The following is a 21,876-nucleotide window of genomic DNA, read 5'->3' on the forward strand; positions in this document are numbered from 1 at the left end:
CAGGAAAGATGCAATTTTTTCCATACATACACACAATTTTTCACAACCTCTGTTTCAAAGGGACATGGTAATGCCACGCAGTTAAAATCCTCTTAAAAACCAGAGAAGCCCCGCTTTGTCAATTCACTGAATTTACAGGATGCCAAGATCTAAGGCACAGGTGGAAACATTCTAGTAAGTCTCCCTTCAAGGAAGGCTTCCCGAGGAGTCTAGAAAAGCATGGAAGAACAGGCCAATCAGGTCAAATAGTATTAATTAAGAATCCTTTGGTTTTGCGCAGAGATCAGACTGTCAAGATGAAGCATGCGCTTGTCTCTGTTCCTACTACTCACTAATTCCTCCAATTCTAGTTTGCTCCTGAACTTTCACCACTTATTCCTCCTGCTAACGGGGAGCACCATACAAGCCTAATAACTACATCAGATAACGCACAAGGTTCTCTAGAATTCGTGTTTGGAGTGGGGGCCATCTACAATATACTGATTAATAGAATTCAAGATCAGAAGGAGCCACTAGACAATCTCAGTTTGACTTTGTGCATATCACAGGCCATAAAGACTTTATCTTGCCACTCCCTTATTGAGTGAAATATGTTGGATTTGACTGAATAGGACTTGTATTCAATTATATGGGGAGTCTTTAAAAGTTTAGCACCAACTCACTGAAGGCAGACGTGCATAATCTGTAATTCTGTGTAGAGTAAAGGCACGGTGTGTTTTGCTTGCTTAAGTATACTTTGGTGACACTAAGGAAATTAAACCACTTGAATTAGGGGAGAAAGTGTTACCAAACTTTTTTTAAAGAAATACAGTATTTGGACTCCTCAACAGGTAAGACAGACAGACAAAGGAGTTCAGATATAAACCAAAGTGAAAAACTATGTGAGAATTAATACATACGTGGCCAATCTTTTTTCATATCAATCGTTCTACTATGCAAATGTGAGACATAATACAGCCTTTTCCTCCTGTGCTTCCAAATGAAGTGAAATCACAGCCCTCACAAGGTCAACTGATAAAGTAATTCTGATTTGCCACAATAGGGTGACAAAAATACATGGCATCACTGCTTCAAAGAGCAGCCACATCATTTCTGGTAACTGCACTACACGGAAAGTATCTTTTCACTTTTCCTTCCCTCCCTCCTACACTCTTGCCTAAGTCAGCAATTTTTGATTTCATTTTTTTCTCTTTACTACATTAAGATTTGCAGTCTTTTAATAGTGCCATGAGCTTGTTTCTCCACCACAAGTTATTAAAATAAGCACTCTCCTTCCAATTGTAACCAGCTCATGGTGCAATGAGCACAATGGTTTTTCCACCCAGGTAAAAACTGCTCATGGACAAAATGTTTGTTCAGTCACATTACCCCTTCTTATTCCTTTAAGGTCCCTTTCAGCTTCCAATCCATTCAGTGAGATCCGAGATGTTAGGATTTAAGCTAAGAAGTCATCAGATTTCCCTGGGCTTTGAAGTACGCTTGTAGTGCACTTTGCTTTTTGAGACAAAACTCCAGTGTCGTTGATATCGGTGACGGTAGAAATCAAGCACAATCATTGCCTGACAAGCAGGAGACCACACTGCAGGGGAGACATTACAGAATCTGTTCATCTGAAAAGTACAGCAAAACCCCAAGTGGGTCTGTTCTTAGACAATTTGCCTACTGATCTCTTTCTAGAAAACCAGATACATAATTTTAACATGCAAATATGCATGTAGGTATCTATGCATCTCAACGAGATAGCCCAGTAAAGAACGAACTTGAGGGATGCTCCCCAGCTAATCACAGCATTAAATGACTTTACTGGAATCAAGTTCACAATCACTGATAAAAATGGGAGGATTTAAAGCAATGATTTTAAAAAAAGAATTTACACTTATTCAACACACTTTGTCCAGATGCATCCCAAAGAATATTGCTTAATTGATTACAACATTATGTACGAAAGACCCAGATACAGATCCCCCCAGAAAATCTACTCACTATTTAATTACTATGATGACCTTTATACACTATTTCAATACACCATTCCTTAGCTGGGGCCTGGATTTTTGTTGGTTCTGTTACAGGTTTTCACATATGCCACAAACTTCAAATGATATGTCAGACCTACTGTGTAAAAAACCAAACCAAAACCCAACAAAAACCCAACAAAAAAAAAAGAGAGCATCTCCTAATTTGTCTGCACAGCTACAGAAAGCATGCTGGAACTCAGATCATGCCATTTTGTCTTCCCCTTCAGCTCCTTTCCCCCCTGCAGCAGTCCCTTTCAGCCCCCATTCCTCAACTCACAGTACCTCTGCCCAGGGAGAGGGCCCTGGGGTTAACCTTTCATGCTTTCTTCTTGCTACAGTCCTGCTCACGCATAAGCAAACTCTGCAATGAAAGCCATTAGCTGCAAAATCTCAGGACAAAGAAGAAACTGAAATACTCCCCATGCTTAGTCCCACTCTCCAAGCCTATTGTTTCTTTTTAAAAACTTTGGCCCACCAAGTGGGGAACACTGGGGACAATGCAGAGAAAAAAATACACCCTCCCCGAAAGGAAAACCTATTGACCACATTTAAGCACATGCAATGCCCAAATGTTTTAGCAGCTCCTCATTTTAGCACTGCGCTCGCCTGCTGATCACCTCCAGGCAGCCTGCTTTCAGAACTGGAAGAAAACTACTCAGGGGAGGTACAAGAGAAACGTTACCCACGGTTTGCATAGCTCTTAAGAATCAGAATCAAGTAGTGAGTGGAATTACAAGGGTCAGGGGGTCATTCCAGACTCTGAACAATCAGCCAGCATAAATATCCCAGCGCTGTCTCGGGATGGACAGACTATCACTGCTGTAACGAGAGTTAAGTTTACCTGCAGCAGAGCACAGTACTTGCTGAGACTGTCACAGAAAAATGTTATGCAGTATTTCGGGTTTTAAATCTATTTTTGTGTGTTTTATAATTCATGTTTTATAAATTCATAACCTTCCCCCACAGACCAAATTCAGCTAAGTTCTTCAGGTTTTTCCGATAGAAGGCAAAAAGTACAAGCAAAAAAGACAAAGAAGCAAAGAACTGACTACAAGTCCATGTGATTTGATACAGTTTCCGAGATAACAAAAAAGCCAATTTCTTAACATTACAAACTCAATTCTTGTCTCTGAAGTGCTACTACATTTATCTATGGATGTGTTTTATATGCGCACATTTTATGAGGAAGGCAGCTGAACTCTGCGGAGTGCAAGAAAACGGTTCACAGATTAAACAGGTAAGAAATTCATGTATCTATCCTAATTGCAGAATCTATGCAATCTAAAACTGCTTTCTTGCACTTAATGCACAGCCTGCTACTCACTTCCAATGGCTATATGTGGAAAAATAATAAAAATCAGCTACTGTATTTGCTAGAAAATAAAGCATGTCTTGAAACTGATCATATGCAATGATACAGTCATTAAAATAAAAATACAAAAAACACAGCCTGAGATTTTAATTCTAGTATTTTTGCCATGAGTTGACATCATTGACCGATTTTTCTTCTCCTTTGGTTTTTAATATGATCCTGTTTAACAATTTTCACTATTCAAGTAAAACAAATGGAACTGAATACCAGAAAAAAAAAAGCACATTTTGTTTCATGAAATCGGAAGTGTATTTCCCCTTTAAGAGAACATTCCTTGGTGTACGAGATTTACACTTCAAAGAACTTAGTACTTGAAGCTGTTTCATAGAAATATGTCTGTTGCATATAGATGCATGCTGCATTGATGGAGATATATTGCTGCCTGCAGGACTCAAGCCTGCTAAATTTACCTGAGCTTGGTGTTTTCTCACTTAACGGAGTACAGCACAGCACTGAAGAGGAATCAAAATGTTATGACAGCGTTGCATCATACTTCCACATATTCTGAAGGCAGAGCCAGATGCCCTGAATGTCTCAGGTGATGGAGAGAATTCTTTCTAAAGTGCACCAACTGAAAGGAGACTCGCCAGGCTGCTAGACTGGCAGGTTCTCCACCCCTTGTATAAGCAACTCATTGTCTTTGGTTGTTAGGTTTCGCCAGCTGTTTTGTTCATCTTGTTAACTGCCTCAGCGGCTTGCTCTGGCAGGCACGATGGATCTGACAGAACTGAGGTGGTTGTACTTAGATGCCGGAGGGTGTTCAGCACCACTATAGGGAAAAAAAAAAAAAAAAAAAAAAAAAGAAGTCAGAAAAGTCAAGAAAAGCCATTAGTCTGACTGCAAACAGATCCACGCAGCATAGTGTGCATGTACTGCAAGGCTGTTAGGCATGACAGAACTAGGGGAATATTTCTGCAAAACATGCGCGCCTCCACACACAGCAAGAGCAATAAACAGAGATGCGCAAGAACTGTGTCCAGGGAACAAGGAATGGAGATCTAGAACCCTTTAAAAACCCACCGATTTCTTCTACAAAAGAGAGTACCACTCGGCAACTGTAACTGTAAATGTAAATACTTGCTGAATTGGAAGGGGGAAAGGATCAAGCACTTGTGCTCAAACAGAAGGTCATTCCAAAGCTGAATTCAAACCTCAGAAGTCTTCCTTCATAATGAGCTAAATCACACTGCCAAACTTACTCCAACTAGACTGCAGTGTTTGAAATTTAAATGCAGCTCGAGACTGTTTAAATTCTGGTATCTACATTCAGCAATTTCGTTTGGTTTTTTTTTTCTCTCTTCAGTGTTAAGCATGCAACCAAGTGCCTTCACAGTCAAAAGAGGTTCTTATTTTTCCACTGAGGTAATAAAAAGGAACTGGAAGTCATATTCAGCATCATGTGCTTTCTTTGTCATCCTCTGACTTTCAAAAAACAGTATTATATATGGTCACACTTCCTATGATCTGGAATAACTGCTGGGTAGAACTTCACTTACTTGGCCTCAGAACAGGAAGAGAACAGTGCTGATCCAACCAGGCCATTGCAGTTTGATTCAGATCCTTAAAGCTTGTTGTGGAAACCATCCCATTGAAGGACTCAAACAATGGCTTAATAATAATGCTGAACTGCAAATCATCAAACGTTAAGGGAGACAACAAAGGAGGAGTTCAAAACATTCTACGGCAAAGGCTACTACAGCTCAGTCTGCAGAGAAAACAGCGGACCTCTAAATGGACTTCAACTACTAGAGGGATTACAACATTTCAAAAAATATTTTTTTAAATCTGTAACACTAAGACAAAGGAAAAAATTGAACCTTGGTTCCGAGCAATACTCATTTTTTTGCAGAATTTCCGTACAACTCACCTGATCTCCTATAAACCAACTGCATGCTGTGGCACTGTTGCAAGCACGTGAGTATCTGAAACTTCTACATACATGTGATTTGTTCAATTTCTTCATTGCCACCTTTTTTCATTTAACACTGATGCTTTCCTAGCAAAAGGATATAGAAGCTTTAGCGTCACCCCACCACTTACCACAGCACACCACAGATGCATCCAAGGTAAGGTACCTGGCTGAGTCTTGCCTGGCAATAGCGAGTCCAGCACAGTGCCAATTTCTCAGGCAGATTTCTCAGCAAACACTCAAGTTCTCTGCTACTGTAGCTAAACAAAGACCTCAAAGTACATAAGCATTTTCTTAGAGATGATCAGTGGTGTGGCAAGGATTTCCACATCAAAGACCAGACTTGCTGATCTGCAGCTATGTGGAGCAGAACAGTAGCAAACTGAGGACTGTCAGGCTTTTGTTTTGGCTGTCTATGGTCACAGCTTGGAAGGATGGACCTGGACTTGGCAATAACCTTCCTGGCAGAAAAAGAGCAGACAGAATTCTTAGCCTGCAGTGTATTAAAACGTAGAGAGCACCACCACAAGCCTCAGCTGGCCCCAGCTCCCAGGCTTTCAGATGAGCTTTCCTGGAACAGTCACCATACATTGCCAGGACAACTTACCAAGTAGATTCCAGCTTACAGGTACGTTTATTTCAGAATCTGGTTGGATGATAAAACTCATCCGAAGGCTCAGCCTCTGTGGTTTTGCTATGTTACTCCAGATGGGATTTTCTGACTACAGTCAGCAGCATGTGAGAATGTGGCCTAAACCAATCTCAGCATTGTCATGCACCCCCATCTTCCTCACTTCGGCTGACAATCAAGATAGGTCTAACAATTGCCTGGAATACTTGAGGGGATTTGCATGCCCTTATAGACTTTTACAGAGTTACTGGAAGAACAACATGGGTATTATTCTATCGATATTCTAATACTCAAAAAAATTCTATTCTTGGGTTATCACTAGTAGCCCAAGACCAGATTACTCATTTCCCTCCTATATGCAACAGAAACTATGGTTATTTTCATATTTGTAATGAAACTGCCCTTCTCTCTCTTACAGTCATTTCACGAGGAAGAGATTTTTTTATTATTTTTATTAGCACTCACCCTGGACCTTGTCAGCTTTTACTGCAAGACATTCTGAAATATGTCAGTGTGCGTTAAGGATTCAATCCAGCTGTTAGAACAACTGTTCCCTCAATGTTACATCCTGACTTGTAAAGGGAAGTTTGGGAACATTACTTTGCCTATCAACCTTCTCTTTCACCAACTACAAAAGCCTTTGTGTTTCCCCAAATACTACAAAACCCAGCTACTCAAAATTGCATCTTCACCCCTGGTAACCTCTGCCACTCTCTACAAGTGCCTCACCTCCAAATTCTGGAGCTATTTAACATCTTGGAGCAGCATAAAATAAACACACTATCCAATCAGCAAACACGTGTGGGATTGTCTTTAAATCACCATTTTCACTGTTATATTAAAGACCTCTGTCTTCATAATTCACGTGAAATTGTTCCAGAGTTAATAGTGTTTGTAGAATCCAGAGATTCCACAGTTGCCCCAGATCAAAGTTATCGGAGACCACGTGAGATCTTGTTAAGAATTGTTTCCCAAAAGGATGCTAAGAGTGTCTTTCTAGGGCCAACATAAACCAGGGAACACCACAGGAAGCATTTTCACATATCAAAATATAAAAAATGCTGTACTTCATGTGTGCACAAGTATGCACACAGGTACTCATATTATTCAGGTAGTTAGAGGGAAATAACCATCACAGAACACAGATATACAAAATATAAAGTGCAAATAAATAGCTATATGAACATAGGAAGTTTAGCAGGAAAAGGGAAGTTAACACTACTGCTCATTTCTAATTATTAATATCCCTGAACTGAAGCTAGTAATGTTTAATCCAAACTAGTTAAGTCTAAACAGTACAGTTAAGTCTAAACAATGCAGCTAATGTGGTCTCATTCAGTTTGTGCCCTTCTACTTCCTGCATTATCATTCACTTACAAGCACAGCTGCTAGCATTGGAAAAGCAAAGGGAAATTAGGTTGATCCACTGTTGTAGCAAAAGACAAATGGGAAACTAAAAAAAAAAAAAAAAAAAAAAAAAACCAAAAAACCAAAAATCAAAATTTTTAAAACTGCCATTGCAACAGCTTTAGTAATTGCAATAATTTTTCTTCCCCAAAATCTGTTATTCTCTGTTCAGTTTTTCCGAAAGACTACAAGAGCTACAGTTATAGAAGCAATCCACTAAACATTTCTTGCAGTATAATAACTCACCAAGAAAACTTTGCCTTTGTATTGCATTTTACTTTCAAGTTATCTCCCACACTTCAAGGTAAACAAGTTCTGCCTCACAACAGCCTAAAAAGGCAAGGATTCATATCCACATACACATGGTGAATGAAAACTAAGGATACTTAAACAACTCAGCTTAAAGTCACAGCATCAGAATCCAGAGTTCGTGGCTCTAAATGTGTTAGTACCAAACCTCAAAAAAAATATAAAAGGATACAATCCAAAACTTCCAGTTCTGCAGGGTCCTGCTTCTCACATACTCATCAAACATCTTCCTCATGTGGTCAAATCTTTGCCGCGTTATGGGAACCCCGGTAGCAGGGAGCTGCTGTAGACAAGAACTGAAAAGATGATGTTCTGAGTTCACAATCCCCACCAGAAAGGACACACTTCTCTTCCAGACTAAATTATAGCAAGAGAAAAGTGTGTATCCCCAGTATCCCTGACCGAGGTGGCTTCCCAGTGCCATAACCCCCCAGAATGTAACTGTTACAGTCAGGAATACCTACTGTTTTCCCATAAATTTTGTCTACGTTCACCCAGCAAAGTGATTTCTCAAGCTGCTACACACTTCTTATTATAAGCAACAGAACTGAAAAGAAAGTATAACATAGAACCAAGGTAGGTTTTGGCACCCAATTAGAAAAAAGCACACTAGGAGTCAAGGAAAAATTTACAGAGTTACCCCTGAGCAATGTTACAGAAGAAAAATGTTACAGAGGTTCTTAAGAAACAGATAAATTTAAAATAAAACCAAACAGATGTCATCATACTTTTAAAGAAAAAGACTTTGATTTGCTGATAAGTCTAAAAATGCCTAAGCCTAACACTTCTGTCGATAGAAGAAAAACCACTGGGGTTCTCAACAGCTTTGCAATAGCACATAACTATTGCAAACCCGCAGAGGAAACTGAGGCACCAGGAAGGTGAAGTGACATACGAGAGTTATGTTCAGCCAGTGGCAAGCTCCTTGATTCCAAGTCCTGTGTCTTATGTACTCAACCGTATCTTCATACAAAAATTGACTGCATTTGGAAAGAAAACTGCAGCAAAGCCATCCTAAAGACTGTTTGATCACCCAGTGAGCATACCTTTAAAAAAACATCGTCACTGGCTTCTTCTCAGAATTATTCTAACTGAGCTGATGCATCTTTTCTGATGCCGACACTGTTCTGCGTTTGTGCTCAGAGCTTGCTGAAAATCTACACGCTTTGCTACCAATGCCCATCCCACAGCAACTACGCTTTTTGTTTGGGAGTTGGTAGCAACTCTACGTCTATTCAATACCCATCTGTTGTTTGGCATGACATCTGAGGCAAACATTCCCTGTTGTTAGCCAAAGCAATGTTCAAGCTGCTCTGCTTCATTACAGAAAGCTCCCCAAATCTCACATGATGGTAGCATTTAACTCCTCGATTTCCTCCCGAAGGCGCCTGGTTTCCTCTTGCATCTGTGTTCTTTCCTGCTGTAGTTTAGCGATATATTCTACTGTTTTCTGGAGCATGATTGCATGGCTGATCTAGACCAAACACAAACATAAAGCTCACTTTCTGGAACAAAGCAGGACAGATGAAGAGTTTGCCCCTAACCTGCTGTAACACCTAGAAAAGTACTTTAGCACCTTTTCTCAAGGTTCCTTCACTGTGTGCAAAAGCACGCAGACAGGCAGAGTGAAACACTTCAGATAATACTAAACTCTGCATTTCTCCTGTTTGCACCCTAGTACAGAGAAATGTGGTTGCAGTGGTTTTCTTCCACAAATTAAATTTTTGCTACTTTGTTGAAAGAAGTATTTTAATAGTTTTAAATGTTTTACTTCATCATCTACCCTCTTAAAAATATTCACAGTTTTAAGTACTGAAGGATATGTTACATCTGCTGAGAGATTTATAATGCTGTTAGAAGCATTGTTTGAAGTTGACAACATAGATTACTTACTTTGGGAAACCTGAAGTTATTAAACAGGTGGTAACATGACTTAGCTACTACCAAAGGAGATGGAAACAGTGTCACAGATAATCTTAAAAATACTCTTCAGGAACAAATTAAAAATCCATACTTAAGAAATAAAATAATCAGACATTTTACTAAAGCAGAGTTTTCAAAACTGATTTAACTTTGAAATAGGCTATTCAAATCAGGAAGTGAAATTCTGACAACTTAGGGCCTAGATGTATAAAACTATAAGACTTATGTAAACAAATCAACATACCACACAATAAGCTTTCATTTTTTTCATGTTTCAAAAAGTACTGGTATTTAAAGGACCTTTAGAATTTTATTCTGCAGACAAGTCCATGTTTGAATTATTTTTATTTCAATTTAGTGAAGTAAGTTAACTAGTGTAGCCAGAATATGTTCTTAATTTGGACAAACTCATTTGACAATGAGAAATCAGTTGGGATTTTTTTCCCCCTGTAAGTCTATGCACAAAAGACAGGTGACAGGGACAAAAAAAATAATAATAATAAAAAAAAAAAAAGCCCTGAGAATGTTTTGCAAGGCTGTGGGCACAGGGCCAAATTCTTGAAGGCAGCTGGGTGATACACTAGATACAAAGACTTCTAGAGGGATTTTCAAAGTCATCTGAACTGGCCAAGCTTCTGACTCCTCCTGGGAGATAGAGATCTCACTGGTGTAGGAAGTTTTAGAAATTTCACTGGACTTTTTTGTTCTTCCTTTGGCTCACTGACATGTTTCAGCAGTACTTGCAGGCACATGAGGTTGCTCTGCCATGGTCTCAGCTGACCAAACACAGCACAGCTGTGGTTAGCATGGCATGGAGCCTAAGCTAACAAGCTGTGCTCATATGTGGGTATATGAGCTCAGGCCAAACGTCAAGGTATATTAAGCCAGGCCCAGCATCGTACCAACAGCATCTACCTGGCTTCTGGCAGGCTCATGGTTCAGGCAGAATAAGCTTACAATACTGTCTGGACCACAGCTTTTTCAAGTCCAGCTATGGGGACCAGAACTCATCCAGAATGGGTATAAAAAAACAGTCTGTCAGAAGAAAGGTGACATAATAGTAAATACAAAGTCATCTTATGCTGCAAACATGACAAAAATCTTCATTACTGAGGTCCCAAGAGCAAAGGTTGCAAAGATCAGTTTTTCTTCTTTCCCTGTTGGCTTTAAAGCTGCAGCATAACATCAGACAAGACTTGTTCGAAGTTTGAAGCTGCATCAGAAGAACAACGTCTAAAAGATGAAGTGCTTTCATACACCCTTTTGACTATAAGCCACGGATTTATCACCTTTCCCTTTCCAAGTCTCTCAGTTCAAGTATCTTCACTGACTGAGTGGCATTCTCAGTCAACAGTGAAGAGATTAAATTTATTAACAAGTCTTTTTAGAATGGCTCTTCCTTATATTCCATATTAAACTCTTAGTGCTGTCAAGTTACTTACCAACTTGGAGTTGGCTGAAACCAAGCTGTTCAGAGTACTGAAACCAACCTTGATATTAAACCTTCGTTTTTGTTCTGAAATATGCTTCATTCTTCGATTCTGCAGAAATAAAATTAGCTCAGTCTATGCTGTTCTCCATTACCATTCCACTGCTATGACTATTTCAGCTATTCAAATTCACAGTGTCATTTTTGTTGAATTGTGGCATTCACAGTCTTCCCAAGGCCACGTGACTATAGATTTGCAAACGATGATTTAAGTTACTAAAAAAGAAGTGTCCAGTGTATTAAATTCCAAACCGTGTAAAGTTTTCTTCTAAAGTAAAAATTCCTATTTAAGAATTTACACAGTTTCCTTTTCTGAAGTAAAATTCCAATTTTTGAGGCATGTACTAGTTAGGATCTTGTTGAAGCCTTTAAGCTTAAAACAGTCTGTATCATTTATTCCTAAAACATACACAATGTCCACCCATGTAAACAGGCAGTCTGACAAAAATAAAAAATAAAAAGAAAAAACAATCCACAACTCTGGCCTATCCTGAGGATAAAGGCTTTATCGAGAATTTTCATTTGTAGCATTAAAAAAAAAAAAACTTAGATGTTGTTTCCACCAAAATCCTTGGAAGAAAATAAGGAGTTTGCACTTTGAGAATGCATTCTCGGCAGAGCTAGGCTTTCCAGCAGTAGTTCATCATCACCCCATTTTATAATGGAGGAAAACAGTGTAATAAAGCGATGAAGTGGCTGCCCAAAACCACAGAAAATGCAGGTTCAAGAGCAGATCTGAGATTTCCAGCGCCCTCTATGCTCTGCCAAACTAAGAAAATAATGTTACCCAGCAACAGAGAACTGTTTAGTCTAACTAACAGTACAGAGGAGCAAAAGAACATACACCTAGAGACTGGCAAACATCACTGTTTCTCTCTTGTCTTACAAAAGAGTTACTGACAGTACACACCCAAAGCAATTCCTGTCAAAGCAGGTGAGTTTAAATGGCTATAAAGCCCATCTCATTGCAGTGCCCTTACTTTTCAGAACACTCCTCCATCTAGTGGCCGCTTTCCCACCATTGGCCAGTCTTAATAATTTGTTCCTTCGTTCACTTGCTCTCTAGTAGCAAGAGCAGACTGAAACTACTGATCGTGAGCATTCATGCCAAGCAAAGAACTGCAAACTTTTACGAGTAACTTGCAGCATGCTCAGCAAGTGGCAGTTACAATTCTCCTCTGCAGCAGAGCTAGAACTGAGCGCAATCACAGGCTGCAAGTGTTTAAACTTACCTTTCTGCCCTGGGAGTAAACAAGCTGACATCAACTCATAGGGTATACAAAAACTGAGAAGCCAAAAATAGGCTGGCACTTGCAAAATAGTTAAGTAACACTCCCTTTCACAACAGAATGAATGAGAGGGCTAGAGCTGATTCTCCTGCATTGGCTGTTTTGTGGAGAAGCTTCTCATACCATTGCATAAAGTGTTCTGACAAGGTCAGCTTGTGTATGAGGTACAGCCAGCTTTCAGATGCTATCTCTAGACCACCGAGTTCTTACCCCAATCATTCTTGAAGTGTTTTACAGCTGTAACTTGTAGAGTCTGTTGAGCTGCTTCTCTGTGGAGCAGCATAGCATCACTGGAGACATGTAAGTAACTCGGCAGGTCAAAAACTCCCCCTCCAGCGATGGCCAGAGCCCTGCAGACCTGAAGATCCCCAACAGAACAATGGCAAAAAGCCATGGTTTAGAAAACTAAGTCTGAAACCTTTGACCAAGTAAACTGCGACCTGTCATAACACTCCTGTGAGCCACAGTAGGAACTGCTGTCATGACCGTAAGGACCTGCAGAGGTACAGTTAAGCCTGGCCCCTCTGGTGACACAGCCCTGAGGAGCAGAGCAGATTATTAAAGTCTGACATTTTAAATTGAACAGAGCAGCACAGATGCAGTGCAAGCTAAGCCTAAGGCACAAATACTGCACCGTTCCTGAAGCACAATTTACTCTCTGTAGTCCACACTCAGACATCAGGGCGGAAAAGCAGCTACAAGGCAAAGAAGAAAAGCACCTCAAAGGAAAGGACACACACCTCAAATGCAGCCATATTAGGGTCAGTGGCAGGTTTTCCTGAGGAGCTGTTCTGGGGAGACTGTGGACTGGGGCTCTGCTCAGAGGTGCAGGGGGAAGCTTGGCCTGAATTCTGACAGTCTCGGCCTTCATAAAGGAAGAAAGACAAGTCACATTAACAAACAACTTTCTGTAGCAAATGTAACTGCTGAGAAGTTTCTATTCAAAATTGAACTGAAATACAGTTGGCAACCAAATTATACTCATTGATGCAGCAACCACATGCTAGAAAAAGTTAAGATTGCTGGGAAAGCTTAGTACTTCACGGCACAAGGCTAATACATCCCAAACAGCAGTATGTAATACTCCTCTCACACACACATTTCATCAAAGGCATGTTGAACGCGTAGACTGCAATTCCATCGTCCTGCTAGACTCCCCCATTTGAGGCTCTAATGGCCTGGGATGTGACAGTAACACTTACAAACTATTTACCAGCAAAACCAGCACATCTCTAAAACCAGCCCAGATGCCGCTCTACCAACACGCATGCAAAAGGAATCTTTGCACTTACCTACTGTTAACAAGGATTGTGTCTGAGATCCTCCAATCAAAACTACAGTTATGATACTGAACAACAAAACTATTCAGCACTTTCTGCACAGCTGCCTTTCAAACGGGTTTAATTTCTCGGTGACTATGACACTACATCCTTTTAGAAAGGAGCCAAGAAGCATAAAATTGCAGTTTGTGGGAATACTGCACAGTGGTTTAAGACAAAAATTGCAAACAACTAGATGCAACCGAAGCTGCAGGGTAGAAGGACCTAAAAAGCTTTTCCTTCAAAAAACTATACACGGATCCTCAAGACCCCTTTACAGCCTGCCTAACCAATACAAACACACTTACATGCGTAGGGGAGAGAATGGTTACAGCTTTCTAACTTACTAGGTGTAGGCGAGGGAACTTGTGAACTGCTACTGTGGGAAGGGATTTGCTCTCCTTTCACCAGCACATCCTGGACTACACTAGGAAAGAAGAGATGTGAGACTGTGGACTGGGTTTGTTGACTACTTGGTGCTCGCTGTGCTGGACCAACCAGAATGTTACTACGGAACTCCGTCACTCCGGGAGCCTGGGAACAGCATAGAAATAGCACAGAAAAAAAACAGAGAAAGAAAAAGAGAGAGAGATTTGTTACCTTGCCTTTCACTAAAAGCAGCAAATTAATAAATGATTAACAATCTGATTACATGAAACAAGGGCTAATATATAAGGAATTGGCAGGCACTGAAGTCAGACTTCTGGCAGGAGACCAGTATCCTTTCATAACTTAAAGCAGTATTATAACACATCAACAGCATAATACACTAAAAACTATTTCCATCTTCCTGCACGCAACATATTGGGAAACCCACTTAGATGCTTAAGGCACGCTTTCCACTATGTAAATGGGAAGGCGAGCATCTTGGGTTCCCTCTAGCTTCTGCACAATTAATAAAAAGCACAAATCATCCCCATTCATAGTACTGTGTATACATGACTCTTTGTAATCTTACTGTTGAGTGAGGCAGTCTGTGAAGACTAGACAGTGCTTCCAGGCCCATAAAGTAGCCAAATTAAAAATAAGCAAACATAATGCTGAATGCACAAATGCATATGCTGGGTAACAGGGGAGATCTAGTGGAATAGTTACCCTCCTGAGCACATTATGGCTCTAACTACTTGAAAATAACAGGCCTAAAAAACAAGTATTTTTTTTTTCTTCTCCTTACTCTGACAATTCCGGCTGGTGCAATTGCAACATTAGACTGAGACGTGGCTGGCGTCAAAATCCCCTCTCTTTTTAAAGGTGCTGGAGTTACAATCACAGCTCTGGACTGTCCCTGAAAGGCAGCTGAAGAACACAAGTTAGAATAGTTAATGAGACAAAAAAAAAGCTGGAGATTATTTTGTATGAAATAATTTGTTATTAAACAGGGGAATGGATCAACGGGCACCTATTTGGTACTATTTCATTGCAATACAAAGTGCCACCAGTTTTCTGATAATCTCAGTCCCATGAATCCAGGACAAAAGGACTCTAACACACCAGTTATTTCTGAGGCTTCTAGCATCACTGTTTCAAGGTGAATTTACAAAGGTACCTAGTAAATCAGGGAGGTGCAAAGTGCCTTCATTCTATCAGAGCTGGGTTTCACAGAAGGAGGATCATCTTCATCTCTCCTCTCACATCCATACTTCTCAGGCTTGCTCTGCTGACCCCAAAAGGGTCAATGACAGAAACCCCTCTGCAGCTTAGCATCAGGATATTGAAGGACACACACAGCACAACAGTGAGACAGTGCAGGATATCTAATGTCCTGTCCTCTACTGTGTCACCTGTGACTAACAACTGTCTTTTGAATCAACTGAAGTTTCTGTAGAGCCTTTATTAGAAGGCCTGTGGATTGCACAAGCCTTGTGCCAGCCCCTGCGTGGGTATATCTGGCAGAGAGCACTGTCACTCTGATACAGGGAGTTCATTCTTTGTCTGATCATTCCCACATATAAAGCTGGAATCACAACCCTTCCACTGTTCACGAATGTTCAGCCAGACTTACGACAGCTCTATTGAGCTGAAGAGCCTACTCTTACCAGTGCATTAAATGCTGCTGGACAAACTTGGTATTTCTGACTTCCACATTTGGGTAACTGTAACAATCAGCACGTATTTAGATGCCCCTTTACATTTTTCATGTTTTTATCCTACACACACATCTTGCAGACTTTCCTCTCAAAATCAGGACGTTTATCCAGAAGTAGTGATAGCAGAATTCTTTCCCATGTGCAGTCTTGCACCCGAGGAGACACTGTGCAGATTTTTGAGTCCTTATATCACAGGGCAGTAAATGTTATACATCCCCTTCTAACACAGGTTATAATACAATTTGCTCTATAGTCACGAGATGATTTGTTTGTCCTGAACACAAATGACAGCAGGCATAAATGCCTCAGTTACAAGTACTGATGTTTATTCTCTTGCCAAAAATAAAGCTCCAGTCTTGACATACAATCTTGGATTTGACCTCCGAGCTTGGTGTCCCAGTAGTTTAGGAGCATTGTGATCACATGCCACTACCAGGAATGAAAAACAGCAACAACTTTAAACCTACATGAGAAACAAAGCCATTTGTTGTGATGATCTAGAAGTAACTGATGAAGCATTGGGAAGGTGATGTATGGGGTGAGGAACAACCCAGGAAGCACTAAGAAAGCTAGGAGCAAAGGCCTTCCGAAAATGAGAGTTGCCTACAGTGCTTTACTGGGTGAGAAATGCAGGTCTTGACTGAAGGTACATGGACTCTTACTTTATAACATATTATAGACAGAAACACTGCCATTCATACCCTAGTGCTAATTATCACGGACCAGCTTGATCCCAGTGACATGCTAGAATTAGATCCCTGGGTCTGTTCTACTCCCAAACAGTGATTTTTTTTTTTTTTTTTTTTTGGTGGGTAACCACAATGCCAGGCCCTGGCAGACACACCTACCCCTTAGTAAAGCCTGTTTAACAATTGTCCTCCAAGGCAGGGTTTTTCTTGGATTATTGTTGCACATTTTAGGTGGCTGAAGTCACTTGGCCGCCAGCCAGCACAAGTCTAAAAACAGTGTGCAATAATCCCAAGAAAAAGTGTACTGCCTGTCCTGCTCTAGCCTTGAGCTTTCCCACAAGAACCACCACACGCAAAACTCTCTCTGCTCACACTTGCTATTCTTAGCCTTGTGCAGCACCAATGGCTCCAAATCATACCCAACGTGGAGGCCCCAGCATATTGGTTAGGTGCTCATACTCTGAGCTGAAAACCACATGCTCCTGACAACTTGAGACAAAGATCTCCAGCTCTTCTTGCCTGTTCTTAGTCCTTCCCCACCGGAAGGACTCATTCTCATCACCCTGGTCCTTCTAGGGAGCCCTGATGGTGGATGAGAAGTACACTCCCACACTTCCATCTGCACCAATGCTGTGGTCCACTTCAATAGCTGCTCCCTAGCCAACACTGTACTTGGTCTCAAAGAGTTTCAGGCACACTAAGATGAACCTCAGAATACATCCAAAGTATTACCAAAAGATGTACACCAGTACCCTGCTATTACAGACTGTGATGAGGCACAGGTAGGCACAGCGACTTGTCCAGGGTAACCAGATGAGTTAGTGACAGGGACAGGTCTGCCATTCTCCATCCCACAATATCTCCCTGCCATCTCCTACTCTATTGTGGTTGAATGTTCTGAGGGGCAGAGTTACTCAGAACAGCATTAAACATCAAAACCAAGGTTTCTATGGGGTAGGAGCACAGAGCTCTAGTCATCCCGTGTGCTGATGCAGCTATACAGACCACAGATTTTACGAGGAGATACCCCCTTTGGCAGGTCGGCTTTTCACACTCACAACCAAACTGCTTCCAAACCTCGCAGCAGTCCAGAGCATCCCATCAAACAGTGTAGCCGCACACCAGTGGATTCAGGGGTCCCTTGGACACCCTCAAGAAGCTGTATTTTTACTTATTATGGAAACCAAGAAAAGCAAGAAGGTCTCTCCTTCCCGATAGTCCCACTCAGAAAAGAAAAACATCACCCCACCAGTGCTTCTCACCTGGGGTGATGAAGGCATTCTTTAACAATAAGGACACTGTTTCAGGCTTCGGAGCAGGCACTATTTTTTGTGACTGTTTGGGCCTTGTCCCAGCACTGGCCAGAGGAACAGCTTTGGGGCGTGCAAATGTCAGCTGTGGCCAGGGATGTCCCTGCAGGACAGCAGTCTGGAAAACCAGGTTACAAGGCACTCCTGCACCTGGCTGCTGTGTTGCCAGGACAAGGTTCTGGCTCTGGCTGAAGGTGGTGGCAGGGGCATTGTGGGTCAACGTCGCGGAAGCTGTGTGGGTGATAACTGTAGATTCACAGAGGCCAAACTTCTGGGTTTCTGGTGCAGCAAATGCAGCTGGTGGAGAGCTTAAGCTAGAATTCAGAGGCACTGCAGGCACCGGGGACTGGTGCTGTTGTGTCGCAGGCTGAAGCAGTGGCAAGGGTGTCTGAAACACTGGCATAAAAGTTTGTGGCCCGCTGAGAGACGAGTCAGGAGTGAAGTCCGTTGGCTGGATGAAAGATCCCCCACTTCTAATGCTGGAACACTGGTCAGTGCCAACATCAGGAATGACAGGAGCAGGTACTGAGGAAGCAATCAGTCCATCACTGATGTTCCCTGCTGGAAGTGTATTGGGCAACGAACCCGACGGCAGGACAGGAGACTGACAGAAAAAGAAAAATTTTACAGATTCAGATATGATCCCTGAAACTCTTGCCTGAACTCCTTCTGAGAAGGACACAGCTCATGTTTGAGTCTTTGTAGCACATACGTGTCTGAGACGAGGCTGTTTTAAATATTGAGAACATCTCTTACCTGGGAAGAATGGCTGCTGCTGTCTGTTGTAGCTGTGCTGACAGCAGACGCAGAAGGGAAATAATTACTGGACCGACTGGGTGTGAATAAATCTGAAATACGAAGTGTCACCTATTAATTTTCTACTTTTCATATTCAAGGTACAGCACTGCTAGATACAAAAATTCAAAGGAATATAAGTATTATTCAGCAAATAATGAAACAAGGAGATTTTTGCTTCATACAACTGCTGCTGACTGAACAATGAATTGTTGTCTTCCAGAGGAACTGATCTCTTCAGGGCAGTCTCCTTCAACTTTCATGCAAGCTGAGGACAACAGAAAAACCAGTCTGCTGTTTAAGGTTCACCTACACACAGATAGCCAAGAGCTGATCCTCAGTGCAGTCCCACAAAATTCAGTTGTCTGAGGCAGACTGCATACAGGCCCAGCAAACAGTTGTGACTTTTGACTTCCATGAAGAGCTGTAACCATCAAAGTTGTCAGTGGTAGTTTAATGTCATATCTAATTCTTGAGAGTACCAGAAAATGTTCCAAGGCAAACAAAGTGTTAAAACACTTCATCAGTAAGAAGTGTTAAATGGGAAACCTTAGTGATTCTGTGAGTTTTCCTGTCCGCATCTGATGTTCTATCTTTAACTACTCAATGACTTACAGTCTAAATGCTATTCTTTTGAAAGGCAAATTAACAACCAGGTTCAAACCTTGGAATAAACAACCCTAAAGTAACTCTCAAACCCAGGTAAGTAAAGGTCTGGGGTCACAGTATCGAGGGGGGGTCTACCCACATATGCATTTGCTTGAAATAATGAACAATGAAAACATGTATCAAGTGTTCCTTGCCTTTCATTCACATCTCTTGCCTTCTAAAGAGGTATCTGCAACATTTAATCTTCTGTTAAAAACTAGTTCATAAATCACTGCAATTTTAAAGAAATTAATTGATTATATATATGATTCTTACCCTGAAAAGGCTCAAAAGTATCCATAAAATCAAAATTTGGCTGGAGAGGAATAAGCCCTGGTTGAATCATGTCAGCATTTCCTAAGTGTGCTGGAAAATACAAGAAACAGATTAGATTAGCTTCACCTCACTCGCACAGTAACAGCAGTATGAATACAGCATTTGGCTAGAATACCAACACACACTCCACAGCCAGGCTTTGGCCAGGATGCGTACAGAAAAACTGCTACTGAAATGAACTGAGCATCTGCTTTTCTTCAGAGCTACAGCACAGTTCTGAAATCAAAACCATTGGGGAATGAAATTTTCAACTAGTAAAATGGAAGAGGTGAAACCTGAAGGCTCTAACTAACAACTGGGGATTGCCAAGCTTGGACGCCTCCTGCTCCCAAACCTCCTGTCCTGCCCCTGCTGCACAATACATAAACTTGCTGGGAAGCAAAACCTGAACCACCACAGCTCATAGCACTGTATTTTCAAATAAACCACCACCCATTTCATTTTGCCTCAAGTACACTTAATGTAAACTGCAGTTGCTCTGAAGTTGGTCAGACAGCTTGGACATCTGAGCGGCAAGGATGATGCGGAGTGGACATCTGCTGTCCCATTAGACAGTCAGTGCCTTGAGTTAGCGAGCATTCAACAGAACTACGTAGCTCTTGGGATTGTTTTTACAGAAGATGTCACTTGCACTTGTTCTAAGGGACATATCCAAAGAAAAGTACATAGGCATTCCCTTAAAAATACACACACACGTATATACTTTGAGATAAATAACAATGCCTTCATCACTGGTAAAGGTAAATGCTCCTCATTACAGATTTATTCAGAACAACATTAGAGGACAATGCTAGGAGCAGCACTTAAGAAGCTAAGGCAGAAATTAAATTTAGATGAAGAACTGGGATTCCATAACCTACAAAGCATTAGACAGCTAAGACAGCTGACCTATTTTTATCTGTATCAGCAAAGTAAGAAAAATTTCTTAGGCAACACTAGAAAAAGCAGCAAAGCAACAAGCCAGACTTCTCCTAGAGATTCCCATTGTAAAATCAAGATAGTTGAGAGACAACAAATACCTATGTCCCTGGAAGTTGGCCAGGAAACCAGCTGATGTGAAGACAGCGTGGAGAACAGCGTGTCAGTGAACTCGGACATAAGCATATCTGCATCCAAGAGGCTGCCTTCCTCCATAGGGACAGGGGTGTCTCTGCCATACCTTCTTTTTTGCCAGAGAACCACATCATCATCCTGCCAAAGGAAAGGAAGAAAAGTCAAGCTGCCTAGACAACGCTAAAGCAGTCAGGTGCAGATATAGAAAAACAGTCTTCATTTTTCACATTTTTAGAGAAAGAAACTCTCCTTTAGGAGCCATTCAAATGGACAAAACAGATCATTGGTACTTCTAATACAACAACTTCAGCTCGCTGATTTGAGCAACAACAGAAAACTTCAGAGGAATACCACAAAAACAAAGGGTTTTGCCCAAAAACAACCTGATGTTGACTAGAAGGCCAGAAGACAAAATAACTTCACCAACACTTTCCAGTTTCACTAATTACACGCATATTTTTGTAGTTTAATGATCCCTTGGTTTGAATAAAGATTTTAAACTAATACGCACAGCAAAAACTCAAAGCAAACAACTCCTATCTTGAAGTGTATCCGAATCTCTGAAATGTAGCTAAGTGTAATTGCAACTTGACTTTGCACAAGGTATGTTGACATTCTTGCGGGCACTTTTAGCCCACGAAAAATACCACGTAATGTGACTTGGCTTACCCGTCCTTCACTACAGGCTAAGATAAATTGCATTGCCTTGCGTTTGCTGCAGACTAAAAGCACACACAGTCAGGTTCTTGTGGCTAAGATAACATGCAGCTGCAACTACACCAACATACCATGATGGTGCATTGGAGCTCATGGCCAAAACAGCTGAGAGTTTTGTGAAACTGGAACAGATACAGATTTATGCTTAACTCCAAAAAGAAAAAAAAAGAAAAAAACCAAAACCAAAAAAACAACAGTGCTTCTGATCATCAGTTTATATCCCCAAAGTAGGTTTGATGACTTTAAGGGGCATACTAAATGGTGATACCATTGTTCCTTTAAACATTTTGCCTTTTTTAGGATCCTGGCACATTATTTGCCACTGTTGTGGGCAGCAGGAAGATCTGTAACATGTAACACAGACATCTTCACAGATCCAGTTACACAAGCGAGGCAGTAGTGCCAGCTACAACTCAGTAACAAGATGAAACAACGTGCCAGCCCTCAAAGAGATTGCTCTTTCTGGGCACCCAATACTAATTCTCAGTTCTTCTGTCATAGCACTTTACATTCAACCTCTCCACCATCCAATTCAAGCTACAAGTCTTACATTACTCTCTAAGGCGCATAAACATTAG

At 41.1% G+C, this 21,876-nt stretch overlaps 1 protein-coding gene across 1 annotated transcript in view; it reads right to left on the bottom strand.

The window, feature by feature from the left end:
* LOC104122742 (MLX interacting protein) overlaps positions 1 to 21,876 on the bottom strand; it is a 34,435-nt gene that overhangs the window by 1,349 nt on the left and 11,210 nt on the right. Inside the window, exons 7-18 of the mRNA XM_035890470.1 lie at positions 20,548 to 20,719; positions 19,469 to 19,558; positions 18,506 to 18,597; positions 17,702 to 18,353; positions 14,838 to 14,959; positions 14,011 to 14,197; positions 13,085 to 13,209; positions 11,009 to 11,107; positions 8,990 to 9,117; positions 7,816 to 7,939; positions 4,884 to 5,013; positions 1 to 4,156 (exon numbers count right to left, since the gene is read on the bottom strand). The exon at positions 1 to 4,156 is cut by the window's left edge and continues 1,349 nt beyond it. Of these exons, the coding sequence (XP_035746363.1) occupies positions 4,035 to 4,156; positions 4,884 to 5,013; positions 7,816 to 7,939; positions 8,990 to 9,117; positions 11,009 to 11,107; positions 13,085 to 13,209; positions 14,011 to 14,197; positions 14,838 to 14,959; positions 17,702 to 18,353; positions 18,506 to 18,597; positions 19,469 to 19,558; positions 20,548 to 20,719 (2,043 nt within the window). The 3' untranslated portion in view covers positions 1 to 4,034. The remainder of the gene's footprint in view (positions 4,157 to 4,883; positions 5,014 to 7,815; positions 7,940 to 8,989; positions 9,118 to 11,008; positions 11,108 to 13,084; positions 13,210 to 14,010; positions 14,198 to 14,837; positions 14,960 to 17,701; positions 18,354 to 18,505; positions 18,598 to 19,468; positions 19,559 to 20,547; positions 20,720 to 21,876) is intronic.

Source organism: Egretta garzetta, unplaced genomic scaffold (genome assembly GCF_000687185.1).
Source record: "Egretta garzetta isolate BGI_Z169 unplaced genomic scaffold, ASM68718v1 scaffold343, whole genome shotgun sequence".
NCBI classification, from domain to species: domain Eukaryota; kingdom Metazoa; phylum Chordata; class Aves; order Pelecaniformes; family Ardeidae; genus Egretta; species Egretta garzetta.